The 14584-nt window shown below is 40.4% G+C and overlaps 1 protein-coding gene across 10 annotated transcripts in view; it reads left to right on the forward strand.

Annotated features, from left to right (window-relative positions):
• Nucleotides 1–14584, forward strand: part of MAP7 (microtubule associated protein 7) — a 117620-nt gene that overhangs the window by 98002 nt on the left and 5034 nt on the right. For 9 of the 10 annotated variants that reach the window (XM_061378475.1, XM_061378471.1, XM_061378465.1 and 6 more), the window contains 6 exons: nt 1881–2064; nt 3926–4121; nt 5707–5808; nt 6081–6131; nt 6228–6285; nt 8652–8790. In XM_061378475.1, the coding sequence (XP_061234459.1) occupies nt 1881–2064; nt 3926–4121; nt 5707–5808; nt 6081–6131; nt 6228–6285; nt 8652–8790 (730 nt within the window). The remainder of the gene's footprint in view (nt 1–1880; nt 2065–3925; nt 4122–5706; nt 5809–6080; nt 6132–6227; nt 6286–8651; nt 8791–14584) is intronic. The other variant, XM_061378470.1, reaches the window with a different exon arrangement.

Below are 14584 nucleotides of genomic sequence, written 5' to 3' on the forward strand. Positions count from 1 at the left end.
TGCCTAGCTCAGCTACCTGCTAGCAGTATAGTCACAGAAGCCTGGAGGTCAGCAGGTGTTGATCACTGACAGAGCTATTCAAACTTTTGCAGGCAAATATCACATGATTTTACTAATGACAACGAACTTTTAAAGGTATTTTGGGTGTGCCTGTGCAAGCTGTTGTCATCTTTCCTGAAAGCAGGGCAGAGGTGCATTAAATGGGCTACTTGTTACGCTGCCAGCTTCAGCACCTGAGGCAAGAAGTGAGCCCTAAGCAGCACAAAACTGTGCTCCCTTCAGGAGAGACAGCCCTACCTTGGCCCATGTTAGCAAATTACAAAGGATCGAGTTGTAGGAACTCTGTCATTTATACTATTTAACTTTTACAAAAGCTGTCTGGTATGTTTCTGTTTGAGGCTGTAATTAAAGCCCCACATTTTCTTACCTTCTGTCCCCAGGGCTTCTAAGAGTATAGCTCTAAAGGGGTCCCAGGTTTTAAAGTGATCAAATTACCTACCTTTTTATATTTGACCATGCCAGAATTTTCTGAGTTCCTAGCTATATCTTGGAGGTTAGCCCAGGCCTGAGCTGTTCCCTAGGGGTGGACTGAATACCTGGTTTGGTCATATGAGACAGTAGTGCTCTGGCTGAGGCTAAACTGCGCCAGCTCACCTCAGGCCTAGAGAACAGCTCTAACTCTTTAGATTACTGGTGTACATGTATCATTTGAGTTCAAGGTGAAAGCCCTGAAGCAGTTATAGAAAGACCTGCATAGTTTTTAGTTGACAGAAGAAGAGAGGATAGAGGTCAGCAGGTGTGACCATTCAGCACAGAGAAAGCAGTTGAATTTGTGTTTGTATACATGACAAGGCGTAGGAACAGGAAACTGGGGAGGAAACCCCTCTTGGAAGTTTTGTGAGGTGAGGAAAACACTGTAACATGCCAAATGGTGATTAGAAATGGAGATTTAAATAATCTCCTGGCTGTTCCTGATAACTTATACTACGTATATCTTCCCAGGACTGGAATCTGATTTCCATTTGCAGTTCGAAGTCTTCCCTATCCATGTTTGTCTGTTACCAGATGTGATTACCCTGGCAATGCTTCCTTCAGTTAGCTTGTGGGTTGGTGATGATCCTTGGCCTCTAGAGAAAAAGTGCAGCTGAGGCATGCTCTAGCTGTGCTAGGGAATGCCAGGCAAACTTCCAGAAACATGAACTAGTGTTTTACTTGACGAAAAGCCTGTAGCACCTTCTCTAACCAGCTTCTCCTGGACACAGGATTTATCTGAATTATTGAGATCTGAACATAAGCCATAGTTCACCAATAATGGCAAAGCTTGTTGAGAAGCTGTGCTCTGGTCCCACAAGTTGCCTCAGGTTGGTAATTGCAGAATTGATAATATCTTGCGTCCTACCCTTATTGCAGATCACTTCAGACAGCTGACATTTGAGACCACCAAATCCCCAAAAGCTACTGGCCTACCACCAAGAAGTCTGGCTGTGCTCTTCAAATATAGACTACCAGACAGAAGAAAATATAATACCACAATGTTTCATTTCTGCTTTGTAAATAGTTTTGGGTAAACCTAAGACATGCAACGGTAGGGACTTGCTGAGTCAGCATAACTCCTGATGAGCATCCATCAACATTTATTCTTCTGACAGAAAAGTTGGCTTAACCTTTCAACTGCAGCAGCTTTGTCATATCCTGTAAAACCAAACTTCCCTTAAGGAATATACATCCCTAGCACCTAGAAATGTCTTCCATCTCTGAATTATTTATAAAACCACATAAGCTTGGAAATACCTATTTGAACCTATTTTCTGCTCCTTTCAAGAGGGTGTCATCTTGTTTATTGTGTCTGTACAAACTAGTTTTCCTTCCATCTGTTTTAGCAGCCAGCCCATCACTTCCTCCTGCTCCGCCAGCTCTTTCTCCACCCCCAGCCCTCACAAAGACCTCTGCAGGTACAACTGACCCTGAAGAAGCAACAAGGCTGCTGACTGAGAAGAGGCGCCTTGCCCGTGAGCAGCGGGAACGGGAAGAGCAAGAGAGGAGAGAGAGAGAAGAGCTTGAAAGGTGATTATAGACCTCTGCAGTGGAGAAGATCTGTTTTTAGCAGCCTCCTAGCAGCTTCTTGTGTATATTCTGTTGTTATTCTGTGATACATGAAGCACAGTATTCAAGTGCAGGAGGCATGAGTTCCTCCCTGGAAATGATTTTCCTATTGGGATTTTTTATAGATGCAATATATATAGCTAAGCAGATCTGTAAGGTTAAAACTTATCCCAAATAGTGTTTTAAAATAGGACAAGAGGAAAAAGCAGATCCTTGCTGTAGTGATTCATTGTTTCCTCAGAGATTAGCAAAGCTATACTTGTCTGTTACAGCTGGAGAACTCTGCACAGCTATTTCCAGTTTTGTGATTGGCATGTCTCTTAATTTGAATTGTAAGATCTCCACCATGGGGGGTGTTTTGGTGTCCAACAGCTGTCTCTTTAAACATCTTTTTTTTTTTCTCATTTAAAATCAAGACACCCTCCTAACAGTTTTGAAGGTTAAGAGATGTTGTGTCTCATTTTCTACTAGGAAACAAGTAGCTCATCTGTATACTTATGGCTGTGCTGTGACACGAGTGCCTTTTTAGAGGGATGCCATGCATCTGGAATTTTATTGTGTTCTTTAACAACATTTCTGAACATAGGAACAAGGCAGAGCCAGTTGAAATAGCCTGGCTTTCCAAAAGACTCACATGGTCCCTCTCAAAAGGCTTTTAAAGAAAACAAGTTGCATAAGAGTAATATGGTGAGTAAACACTAAGATTAAAAGATGGAAAACCAAAGGTAAAGAATAATCAGCTTTCACAGGGAAAGGAGTTTTCAGTGTCTTTGCAGTGCCTTCATAAATGAACTTGAAGGAAGTTGTGGCCAATGAGATATTGCTCGCCAGACATATCTTACGTTGCTGAGGTACAAATCAGAAGCTGGATTGCAGTACTGTTAAACATAAAGCAATGTGTATGTGTAAATAATCCCAACTTAACTCAGGTGGTGGTGGTCGCTGGGCTGATTATTTCTGAGGGAAGTGATCTTGTTTGAAGTTGAGTATATGTAAGTATCAAGTGAGTCACGGTCAACAAAATAAATGAACTGTTACAAATGAGATGCCTACAAATTAATAGAAAAGGAGAACAAGATGAAAATGTCATTCTGAACTAGCTAAGGTGAATCTGCCTCTTGAATGTTCAAGTTTATGTTTTTTGAGATAGTAAAATCAATAAAACTATGAAAGTAAGTGCCGACAGACATTAAGGAAGATCACAAGTATAGAACAGCTCCTATATGAAAATCTACTAAAGAAGTGAGGATTCTTCAGCTGGCAAGATTCATCTGTGCTCTACTTCTGAGGATATGATAGGCTACAAAGTCATAAAAAATGTGGGTAGCATCAAAGGTGAAGGGGGAAAGTTACAGAGTCCCATAACGCAAGGATGAGGGGGCATTAAGTGAGGTTAAGAGGCAGTGTTCAAAAATCATAAGAATTATATACTTTTTAAAAAAACTTTTTAAAATTTAAAAATTGCTGCAAGATAAGATGGGTGCCAAAAATGTATACTATTTCAAAATATGATGAAATAAAATTAAGAATGAAGTGCTTTGCAAGATGTATTAAAGTTGATGATACTGGTTCTGATTCAGAGAGTGTGTGAGTGGAAGCATGTGCTGAAGTATTGGTGTTGCCTTGCAAAGTTGTTTTTGCTCCATAGAGGTTCAGCTTTGGCCCCTTCTGGAAGCAGAGCAGACAACTTATGGATGAGACAGTAGTGCAACCTTCATACAGTTGTTCTGCAGTTCTAGTGTCTTGGGTCAGGAATCTGGTGGTTTGGGGGTTTTCCCTCCTTTTTTTACTTAATTTTCTTGCACTTGTTTCACAATTGCAGGCAGAAGAAGGAGGAGCTGTCACAGAGGATAGCAGAAGAGCGAGCTCGCCGGGAAGAGGAAGAGGCTCGCAGACAGGAAGCAGAAAAGAAACGGAGGGATGCAGAGGAGGAACGGGAAAAGGAAGAGCAGCTGCGCAGACAGGCAGAAGAGAGAGAACAGAAGGAGAAAGAAGAGAAGGAGCGCATTCAGAAACAAGTATGCTTACCTCCTGGAACTTCCCTGCCGGTCTGGCTGGCAGTGAAGTGGATGAGGCAACACTCTTATGCAGCACCTAGATTAGAGGATTATCTAAAATTTAAATGCTATATAAAAAGTGAATAGTTTAGGGGCAGAGTTCATTCCATATAGTCATTCAAAGAGTAAAGATATTTCTTCTTGACAAAAACATATGGTAGGGAGTTGAGTTTTTGTTTTGGTGGTGTTGGGGGTTCTGTTGTTTTGGTTTTTGTTTGTGTTTTGAAGTTTTATTGGTTTGGGGTTTTTTTTAATTCTGTTTTGGTTTTGGTTTTGATTGTGTTTGGTTTTGGTTTGGATTTTTTTTGTTGTTCTTTTGATGGTGGGTTATTTGTTTTGGATTTTTTTCCCTGTAGAATTTATTTACTTACAAAAAAAATCCTTTCCTATTCCTGATAAATTGTGACAGATAAATCAATGGAGTTGTATCAGGGGATTTTAATGAATGGTGTTATACCAGAGAGCACTTTGTCCACACAGTTATAGAAAGTCTAGATGCCAAGATGACTATTTAGAGTGTTGAAAAGGCATAGGTTTTGATCACTTTAATCAAGGCTCACACAGTCCTCCTGAAATCAGAACAGCTACTCAACAGACATGAGAGTAAACAAATCAAAATACAATTTTTCGAGTGCTCTCATTTTTGATGGGCATAATGTTGGTTTACCAACTTCAGGAGAGGCTGTGGTAAGTATTCTGGATAGGATTCTTTTTTATGCATGTGCCTTTACTTTTTGTGTGCTTTCTCCTCCCCCAGAATTCAGCACTTCAGTCTGCCTCATAAACATTATGTTTTTCTTATGGTATATCATTAAATGTATGCTTCTGAAAAGAAATGTTTAAAGAATTGTGTTAGTGATTGCAACTTAGAAACTGCAGTTCACTTTTTCAGATGTATGCTGCTTTCTTTGAAATGCTAAGCTGACTTATATCCATGGTTTAGCACTTGGAAATTGTGTATGGCCAAGTTTTCTGCGTGTTACAGCCATTACAAGTGAACTGTTGCAGTAGTTCCATCATACACCACTGTTATTGTTAGGGATCAAGGCCTCTCTACAGTATATTCCAGGAAAGTTTTGCATTTAATTCAGAAGAGCAGGAATGGAAAGCTTGTGCTAATGTTTCTGTGACTGTTACTCCTTTGTGTCATTAAATGACTCTATTGGTCAAATAAAACATTCTACTGCTTTTGTTTTACTCTCAAAAACATCCACCACTCAAAACATGAATCTCTTTAATACTTTCCTGGCTTTTGTTTCAATGCCAAAGGTTAGAAATTTATTCCTTATTTATCATTTGGTGTGATTTCATGCATGTGCTCTTGAACAGGCACAGAACCAAATATGATGTCCATTGTTTAGTTATGCATCTCTTAATGCTATGCAAAATATGGAAATTAATCAGTTCAGTCTTTAAAGATTGTTGGTAACTTCTAAACCCCAAAAGTATCTTTTCAGGGGGTTGTAGAAATGCACAGTTACGCAGATATCAGTGTAATTAAATAATGAATTATTCCTTACTGCTTTTTCTTTCCCCATCAACTCAGAAAGAAGAAGAAGCTCGCCTACGGGAAGAGGCAGAGCGGATTCGATTAGAACGTGAAAAGCATTTCCAAAGAGAAGAGCAGGAGCGCTTGGAAAGGAAGAAGGTAACTCAGTACATGCAGAGAAACTGCAATTCGTTTTGCTTTAGCAGTTTGTTTCCACCTCAGCTGTAGAAAGTTATCCATGGTAGCAATGTACTGTTAGAAAAGCTGCAGTCCTTATCTGCATAGTCTGATGGGAATGGAAGATCACCAACATAAATAAATAATTCATCTTTTTTGCAATAAACAGATGCAACAAGCAGTTGTGGTTTGGGAGAGAGATTTTTGAATTAGTGACATTGAACATAATTTTACCCCTTTACGTTCCATTGTAGAGGCTTGAGGAGATCATGAAGAGAACTAGGCGTGTAGAAGCAGTAGATAAGGTCAGTGCTGCTACTTAACATGTGTAAACATTGGACACATTTCACTTCTTTTCCCCAGTGCCATTTTTAATTTGCAAAACTGTGCTTCCTTTGTAGAAAACCAGTGATCACCAAAATGGACATATATCAAAGGCAAATATTACTGGAGAAACAGGTATTGTGTTTAACTGTGCCCTGAGCACAACAGGTGAATAAATGCTTCTAAGCACAATGATTTGAGATACAGTTCTGAAACTTTGTCACAGTAATTGCAGAAAAGAAAACTGAGAGGACTAGAACTGAAATCTTTGCAAACATCATTTAGCCTTTCTGTATGGGTAGTTAGCCTTTACTAAATAAGTCAGCTGTTTTAACAACTTTGTCACGTCGGTGTTTAACAAAAGCAAGTTGCCTACCGAGTTTATTTATGAAGTGAAAAGAAGGAAATTATCTTCTGGTTTTGATCACAGAATAGTTGGACATATGTGTAGTGCTACACATGTAGTCGTTGCAGACTTACTGAATTTTCTCAAAGGATTATTTCATCTCAGTCATCAAAACAAATTGTTCATTATTCTAAACATCTCCCTGTGACTTTTGTCCATACCTGCTGCCTTATTCACTTGGTCTTAATTTATTCCCTACCCCCACTTCCCCAAAATTCATCTCCTACAAAAGCTTAGTCTTTCTGTCACACCTGCATTCTTAGTCTTTCCTTCTGTTCCGTCTTTTTTCACTGGTCATTTTAGGTAAAGTTTTTTATAAGAATTTAATATTTACAATAAAGGAAAAAAAATGTACCTCATAGTCAGCAATCACCAAGTATGAATTAGCACTACTTGAGATACTGAAGTCAAGCTATCAAATGGCTTATCCCATTGTAGCATAACGTATTAAATGACATTAGTCTTCTTTGTATTTAGTTGAGTAACAGGGAAGACAAATAACAGCACTGGCTGACGTACAACTTTGTTCTAGATGTTAAAAGTGAACACTGTATTTAGCACTACCAGGAAACATTTTGACACAGATTTCATTATGTGTGTTTGGAAGTTATTTGTTTACATATTATCTTGGGAGGGGTGGGGGACTGAGGGAGAGAAGGTGCTATAAACCATTTAAGTGTTCCTTGAAGCTATACATAGCTCTATAGCCTGTGGCTAATGCTTTCCCTCCAGAAGTAGAAGTAGTCAATTTCCTAAGACATAGGAGAGTTTGGACCTCCATTTCCCCAGGCCTGAGGGAAGTCTGGAGTCCTTGAATGACAGAATAAAGAGAAAATTGCCCTCACCCTCAGGGCTGCTCTGCTGTTTGGCTTTGCTTTACCTAGATATGCTATTGAGTCAAAGGTAGGTATTAACAGAGATATTTCTGCTAATTAACTTTCCACACTATGTGCTAGCAGACTTCTGATCTTAAAAAAATGGTGATTTTTTTTTTTCCCCCAGAAAAGTATGGTTTTAGTCTTACTGTTTGGCAAAACCTGAAGAGGCCTTTACATGAATGGCTGAATTGCAGAAGGAAACAAAATCCATCACCTTTTTGTCATTTGTTTGGCCTCTGCTTCAAAATAGGAGCTAGCTCTGCATTTCCAAAGCAGAGCAAGTTTATCTTCTGCCTTTTCTTTTTAATGTTAATTCCAATGTATTTTCTTCTTACTACACTGTAGAAGCACCAGACCCTGTATTTCTGATATTCTCCTTACAAAAACTTGCCAAAGATCATACTAAAACATTTGGTATAGAAGATTTCAGCCCAAGAATTTAAAGCATAGCAAAACAGAGCAGCTGAAGAAGTGGTTTACCAGAGGGGGTTTTGGGTAACCAACTTAAATGTGTCTAAGCCTATGAGTATTAAATTGTTCTTGCAACTATTCAAACAGATAGTATGGATGGAGTGCAATTACTTCCTTTTACTGACTTGCATGTGAATTGGTGTGGCTGTACACAAGTATATACAATGAAGAAGGCTGTAGTTGTATTTCAAAAGAACATCCTGAGGCAGATCAGTGACATCTGTCATGTGGTGTCTCTATGAGGCACAAAGATAGTCTAATTTTATGTTACTCTCTACAACATTTTATAGTAGTGATTTGGTACTTGTTGAAAGTATCCTTGCCATGGAGATTTTATTTCCTCTTGATTTCCTTTTGGGCTACAGTCAGAGATCAACACGGGAACCAAGAAATACCAGAGTATGGAACTCATGATGTCCCAGAGTTCTGTTTTCTATTGCTGCTTGAAAAGTGCTAGCATAATATCAGATATCAATCTATTTTGACCACTGGCTTGCATTTTGGAATTGTGTGTGTCCTTGTAAAATGTTTATTCTTGTCTGTTAAGCTACAGCTTTGAAATCTGTGGCATTTAAAAGGACCTGAAAGAGGGTATGTGTGCCAAAAAGCTTGTCAAAGGAGGTGGGGTGGGAGAGAGAGAGGCGCAAGAACTCTATTTTTAATCTATAGCTTGCCTTGACTGTGCTGTCTTCTGTAGGAAGTGTTTTAGCCTAATCTGCAGGTAAATGATTGTGTTCTTTCTCTAGTCATAACAAGTCCTGCATCTCCCTCGGAACCTGCAGGAGATCCTCAGCTTCAGCATGTAACAACATCTCCCCACAATGGAAAACCAGTCACCTGCCCACATGTGATCGTCTCACATCAACCCTCCGTAAATATGGACAGGTAAGAACACTGTGAAGTTTTGGAGGATGGCTAGAGCACGAGGGTTACTAAAGTGATAAATTATTTTGAGATCCATATATTCATTAAGTAAATGAGACAGCTGTTCAGTCAGCCTTGTTTGCTGTTTATCTTTTTCTGAACCCAGAAAAGACCTTTATCATCTTTCACTTAGCAGTAACCTGGTTTTGCCAACTGATAGGGAAGAGTTTTGTGAAAATACAGCACATTCTTTGCAATGTATATCTGGAAAACGTGTTGTTTTCCAGCAAATTTTACATAAATTTAAACTTAATGGAAAGGGCAGTTTTTTTCTGTTCCTTTCCATGAATTCAGCTTCATAAAAACTCTCTATTTGCAGTGCTGGTTTTCTTGATTGGAATAATGAACATTGAGCTTTCAGCCTAGATGTTTCAATTTCTGAACTGCTTGAAGTATTAGCAAGTTTTGCTTACTGAGCAAAAGTCCCTCATGTGAGATACAGAACTACTCATGTTGGATTTGCCTTTAAAAAAACCCTTTGTCCTCTATAAGGGGAATTTAGGAGCAAACATTTGACATCTTTGAGAAATTGTTGAAATGTTTGAAACTTCAGTGGTGAACTGAGTGAAATCTGTTGCATAAGCATGAGCTGTCAGTTATTTCAATTCTCGTAATGCAGAAAGACAAATAATCCCTTAGTCCTTTTATGCAGGTAGTGCCAGAATATGCATGGAAAAACTTGAATGTGAGAAGCCATGTCACTGTCTGTAATGGGCAGTATGCTTTAGGGTGTGATTGGCACTAATTGAAGGAGGAATTCGCCCTTTCTTGCTCCCTCAGTATGCCTGGGGGATCTTAGCCTGCTGTCAGGCTGACAAGGGTGCTCCTGCTGATGGAAGCTCTGTCAGTGACACTGAGCACTGAGCTGGATTGGATAAGCTGCACAGAGCCACCTCATAATTGTCTCGAGCAGCTATTAAATGTTAATCACTCCCAGCCTTACATGCACCTTGATGTTTGTAACATAAAAGTGCCACACTAGTAAATGCTGTCCCGTAGCATTATAATCCAGGGAGGGAACCTCAGAATGGCTAAAAGGGAAGAATGAATAAATGAGGTTGAGGAACAGCGACACAAGTGGAAGTGTGTATCAGGCTGTGGAAGAGGAAGATGGTATGCTAGGTTGGAGTGTGGAGGGACTCTTTAGAGGTACATCCATGTTGACTGGGAAGGTGAAGGGTGAAGCATTTGATAGCATGCCAGTGTAAGTTTAGCCCAGCTAGCTTGAAAAGCTGTTATAAGGAATACACAGCAGCACAGATTTTTATCCCACGTTAAGGGTCACAGGTGCCAACACCACTGCTAGCACATCTCATGTGCTGTGGTTGTGTGGCACCAAGGTATAGCTGCTCTTGTAGCACACACACAGCAACAGGTGGAGATGGTCTCGTGTGAGCACCTCACTCCAGGCCCAAGACAGATTTGCCTTTTGTCTGGAAGGGACTTGAGCTTGTCCTAAAGGCAAGATAGCTCAAATTTCTGACTAAAACTTAAAAAGGCTTTGCCTGGGGGCAAAGCACAGGCCAGTGCTTTGTAGGGGCAAGAGGAGGGAGTAAATACTTCACAGTCCGCTGTTCCTGCTTTTGATCAGCAGTCATCTTGTACTTCATTAGCTTTCCAAGACAACTGGATCTTCATAAACCCTAATGAAAATGCTGTGATCTGCTGCATTATTTACTGTATATCTATTACCAACAAATATTATTAATAAGCATTTATTGCAGATGATAGATTGGTGCAATCATCTATCCCACCTAATAGTTTGTCAAAGTTTTTATTATTCCCACTCCTATGTTTGAAACAAATGAATATCAATCAGTTTTCCTTAATGCTTCTTCACTTTGCATTGTGAAAGAAAAAAAACATATACACTTGCTTGTGAATTGAGCTGTTTTCCCATGTTAGTACTCAATGTTTTCAAATAGATCTTATAACAATTTTTAGTTCTTACAAACAATTTCTTTTTTCATAGTTATCTGAGTTAAAATGACGGTGTCTGAATGTGAACATGATTTTTGTGGTAGGCAGTTTCAGTGATGCTGTAAGGGTTCCAATTTTGCCATTTATGATCGCTCTGTCTTCTTCACAAGTAAATTCAGTTAAGCAATTTAATGCTCAAATGCTAATGAACAATACTGAATTATTATTGGGGAGGGAGGCAGGGAGTGACCTTATATCTGTCCTAAATGTGGTGAGAAGACTCACAATTGAACTTAAATGAAGATACTTCTCAAATCAGGTGCAGTACAATGGAAAAGGTAACACAAAATATATTTTAAAATGGAGTGTACCATGAAAATTTTCCAGTAAGATACTAAAGTATCTAGAGTTATCAAGAAAGCTGGTAGTTCTACAATATTATTAATGGCATGTTGACGTTTGGCTAAATTCTGGGGTTTGGTGTATTTTTCCAACAGTGGAAAAATTAATTTGAAACATTCATCTGAAAATAAGATATAACATTAAAAAGGGTATCCCCAGTGCTGCATTGGACACTGAGACATTGCTAAGAATGTCACATCAGCATCATCATCATCATCATCATGGCTTGACTTTGCGAATGAAGATTTGGGAAGGGCTTTACCCACGCTTACTGCAAGCACACTGATGACTAAAAATGCCAATGTGAGATAGGCAAATCTGGCTACAAAAAGCACAGCAGGTCTCCTTGGGTGGTATGGACAGGGCACGATTCTTTCTACATTGTCTTTTCTCCTCGAAATCATTCTGTGTAAGTTCTCAAAGGAGACAACAGCATTATGTATGGTGTGCCTCCAAGTCTCCCGATTGAAGGCCAAGGTGGACCACTGATGGTAGTCAGTATGGCCAAGGCTAAGGTATTGTTTCAGGGAGTCCTTATATCTCTTCTTTGGGGCACTTCTCTTGCGGCTACCAGTGGCAAGTTCACCGTAAAACACGATCTCGGGGTGGCGGTGATCCTTCATTCTAGAGACATGTCCTGCCCAGTGCAGCTGCAATTTCAGCAATGTGGCCTCGATACTGGTGACCCCTGCCTGTTCGAGGACAGTGACATTAGACACATAGTCAGTCCAATGGATGTTTAGAATTGTACGGAGGCAGCGCTGATGAAAGCGTTCCAGGAGTCGCAGGTGATGACGGTAGATGACCCACGATTCAGACCCAGCTAAAAGAGTAGACAGTACGATGGCTCTGTAGACACTGATCTTTGTACTTTTCTTCAGGTGTTTATTGCACCAGACTCTTTTATGGAGCTTTCCGAAGGCTCTATATGCCTTTGCTATTCTGTTGTCTATCTCTTTTTCAATTGTGGCATCCGAGGAAATAATGCTTCCCAGATGGCTGAACTGCTGAACTGTCTTAAGCTCTGACTCGCCAATGGTAATGTGGGGATGGAGATAATCTTCTTGTGGTGCAGGTTGGTAGAGAACTACTGTCTTCTTCAAGCTGACTTCCAGCCCAAAAACCTCAGCCGCCTCCGCAAAGCAAGATGTTAAATGCTGCAGAGCTGCTTCTGTGTGGGCAACAAGGGCAGCATCATCAGCAAAAAGCAGTTCACGGACAAGATGATTTAGGTTCTTAGTGTGGGCCTTCAGTTCCCTTAGATTGAATAGGCTCCCATCGGTACGATATCGAATATAAATGCCATTTTGTTCGTCGAGGTCTGCCATAGTCCTTTGGAGCATCATGCTGAAGAAGATTGTGAATAAAGATGGTGCGAGAACGCAACCTTGTTTCACACCATTGGTTATTGGGAAAGGCTCAGAGAGTGCATCACCATACCTGACTTGGCCTTGCTGATCCTCATGTAACAGAATAAACATTTTGAGGAACTTCGAGGGACAACCTAATTGTTCCAAGATCAGCCACAGGCCTTTTCTGCTCACAGTGTCAAAAGCTTTGGTGAGGTCAACGGAAGTTACAGAGCCCTTATTCTGTTCTCTACACTTCTCTTGCAGTTGTCTGAGAACAAATACCATGTCTGTGGTACTTCTATTAGCTCTGAAACCACACTGACTTTCAGGTAGAAGTTCTTCTGCGATAGTGGGTACTAATCTGTTCAATAGTATTCTTGCAAGAATTTTTCTAGCAATGGAGAGCAGAATTATACCTCGGTAGCTTGAGCAGTCTGACTTGACACCTTTTTTCTTATACAGAGTGACGATGATTGCATCACAAAAATCTGATGGTAATTTAACTTGTTCCCAACAGCACACAAGTAGCTCATGAAATTTAGCATGAAGTGCTTGGCCTCCCTGCTTCCATATTTCAGATGGGACTCCATCAACTCCAGCTGCCTTGCCAGTTTTCACCTGCTGTATAGCCTTAAGAGTCTCACCCATGGTAGGGGCTAAATCCAATTCATTTTTCACCGGATGGTGTAAAACGTGCTGGATTCCTGCACCTTGGACAAGACAGTTAGCACTAAAGAGTGTTTGAAAATGTTCAGACCAACGATTCAGGATGGAGATTTTATCTGTAAGAAGCGTTTGGCCATCTGCATTAAGGGGCTTTGAACCTGGTATGAGGGTCCATACACTGCTTTCAGAGCCTCATAGAATCCTCTGTGGTCACCCAAATCTGCACATAGTTGAGTCTTTTCTGCTATGTTGAGCCACCACTTGTTCTGGATGTCTCGAAGTTTCTGTTGGAGTTTGCTACATGCAAGACGAAAGACTGCTTTTCTTACATGGCAGAGTGGCTGAGCGAGGTGCACTTGATAAGCAGATCTCTTCTTTGTCAGCAGTTCCTGGACCTCCTGGTTGCTATCATCAAACCAGTCTTTGTTTTTGTTTAAGGAGAACCCAATGGATTCCACAGAGGACTGCAGGATGCTATTTTTAATATGTTGCCAAAGCGCTTCAGGAGAAGGATCTATGAGCTGGTCTTCAAGCCTAGTCTGAAGGTTAGCCTGAAAGCTGTCCCTCACTGCAGCTATTTGGAGACTATTAACACTGAGCCTCCTCCTCGGAATGCCACCCCTCTTAGGTTTGGGCTTGAAGTGGAAGTTTGCAAGGCACAAGGCAGTGGTCTGTTTGACATTCTGCACTAGGCATCACTCTGGTGTGACAGACATCACGAACATTTCTCTGGCGCACTAAGACATAATCAAAAAGGTGCCAATGTTTAGATCGAGGATGCAGCCAGGTTGTCTTCCAGCTGTCTTTCTGCTGGAAAATAGTGTTCGTGAAGGTAAGCTGCTACTCTGCACAAAACTCTAGTAAGAGATGACCGTTATCATTGCAGCTGCCAACACTGTGCTTGCCTAGTACTCCTTTCCAGGCTTCAGAGTTCTTACCTACTTGGGCACTGAAGTCACCAAAGATTATGATCTTATCTTCTATAGAAACCTTTTGAGTGAGGTGATGCAGGTCGGTGTAGAACTTGTTTTTTTTTCTGCAGGGTCAGCTTGCAGAGTTGGAGCATATATGCTGAAAAGAACAACATGTCGCTTATTGTTTAGTGGAAGACGTAAGGACGTTTTTTTCAAACAGTGGAAAAATTAATTTGAAACAGTCATTTAAAAATAAGATATAACATTAAAAAGGGTATCCCTCGTGCTGCATTGGACACTGAGACATCGCTAAGAATGTAACATAAGACAGTACAAACAGCTTTAGCAGGTTAAAAATCTGTTATTTGTGTTCTTCACTGGAAAGGGCTGTAGCAGTCACTTAGGAGCAAGTGTAAAGGGAAAAAAGGGAAGGACCAGGAGATCCTCTGGCCAGTGAAGGGTTACTAAACATTGTGGTCCAAATGCACCCATAGGCTCAAG

The sequence above is a fragment of the Neopsephotus bourkii genome, unplaced genomic scaffold, assembly GCF_033783945.1.
Source record: "Neopsephotus bourkii isolate Nb327-2 ecotype Australia unplaced genomic scaffold, CSIRO-AGI_Nbou_v1 NB_1765, whole genome shotgun sequence".
Lineage (NCBI taxonomy): Eukaryota > Metazoa > Chordata > Aves > Psittaciformes > Psittacidae > Neopsephotus > Neopsephotus bourkii.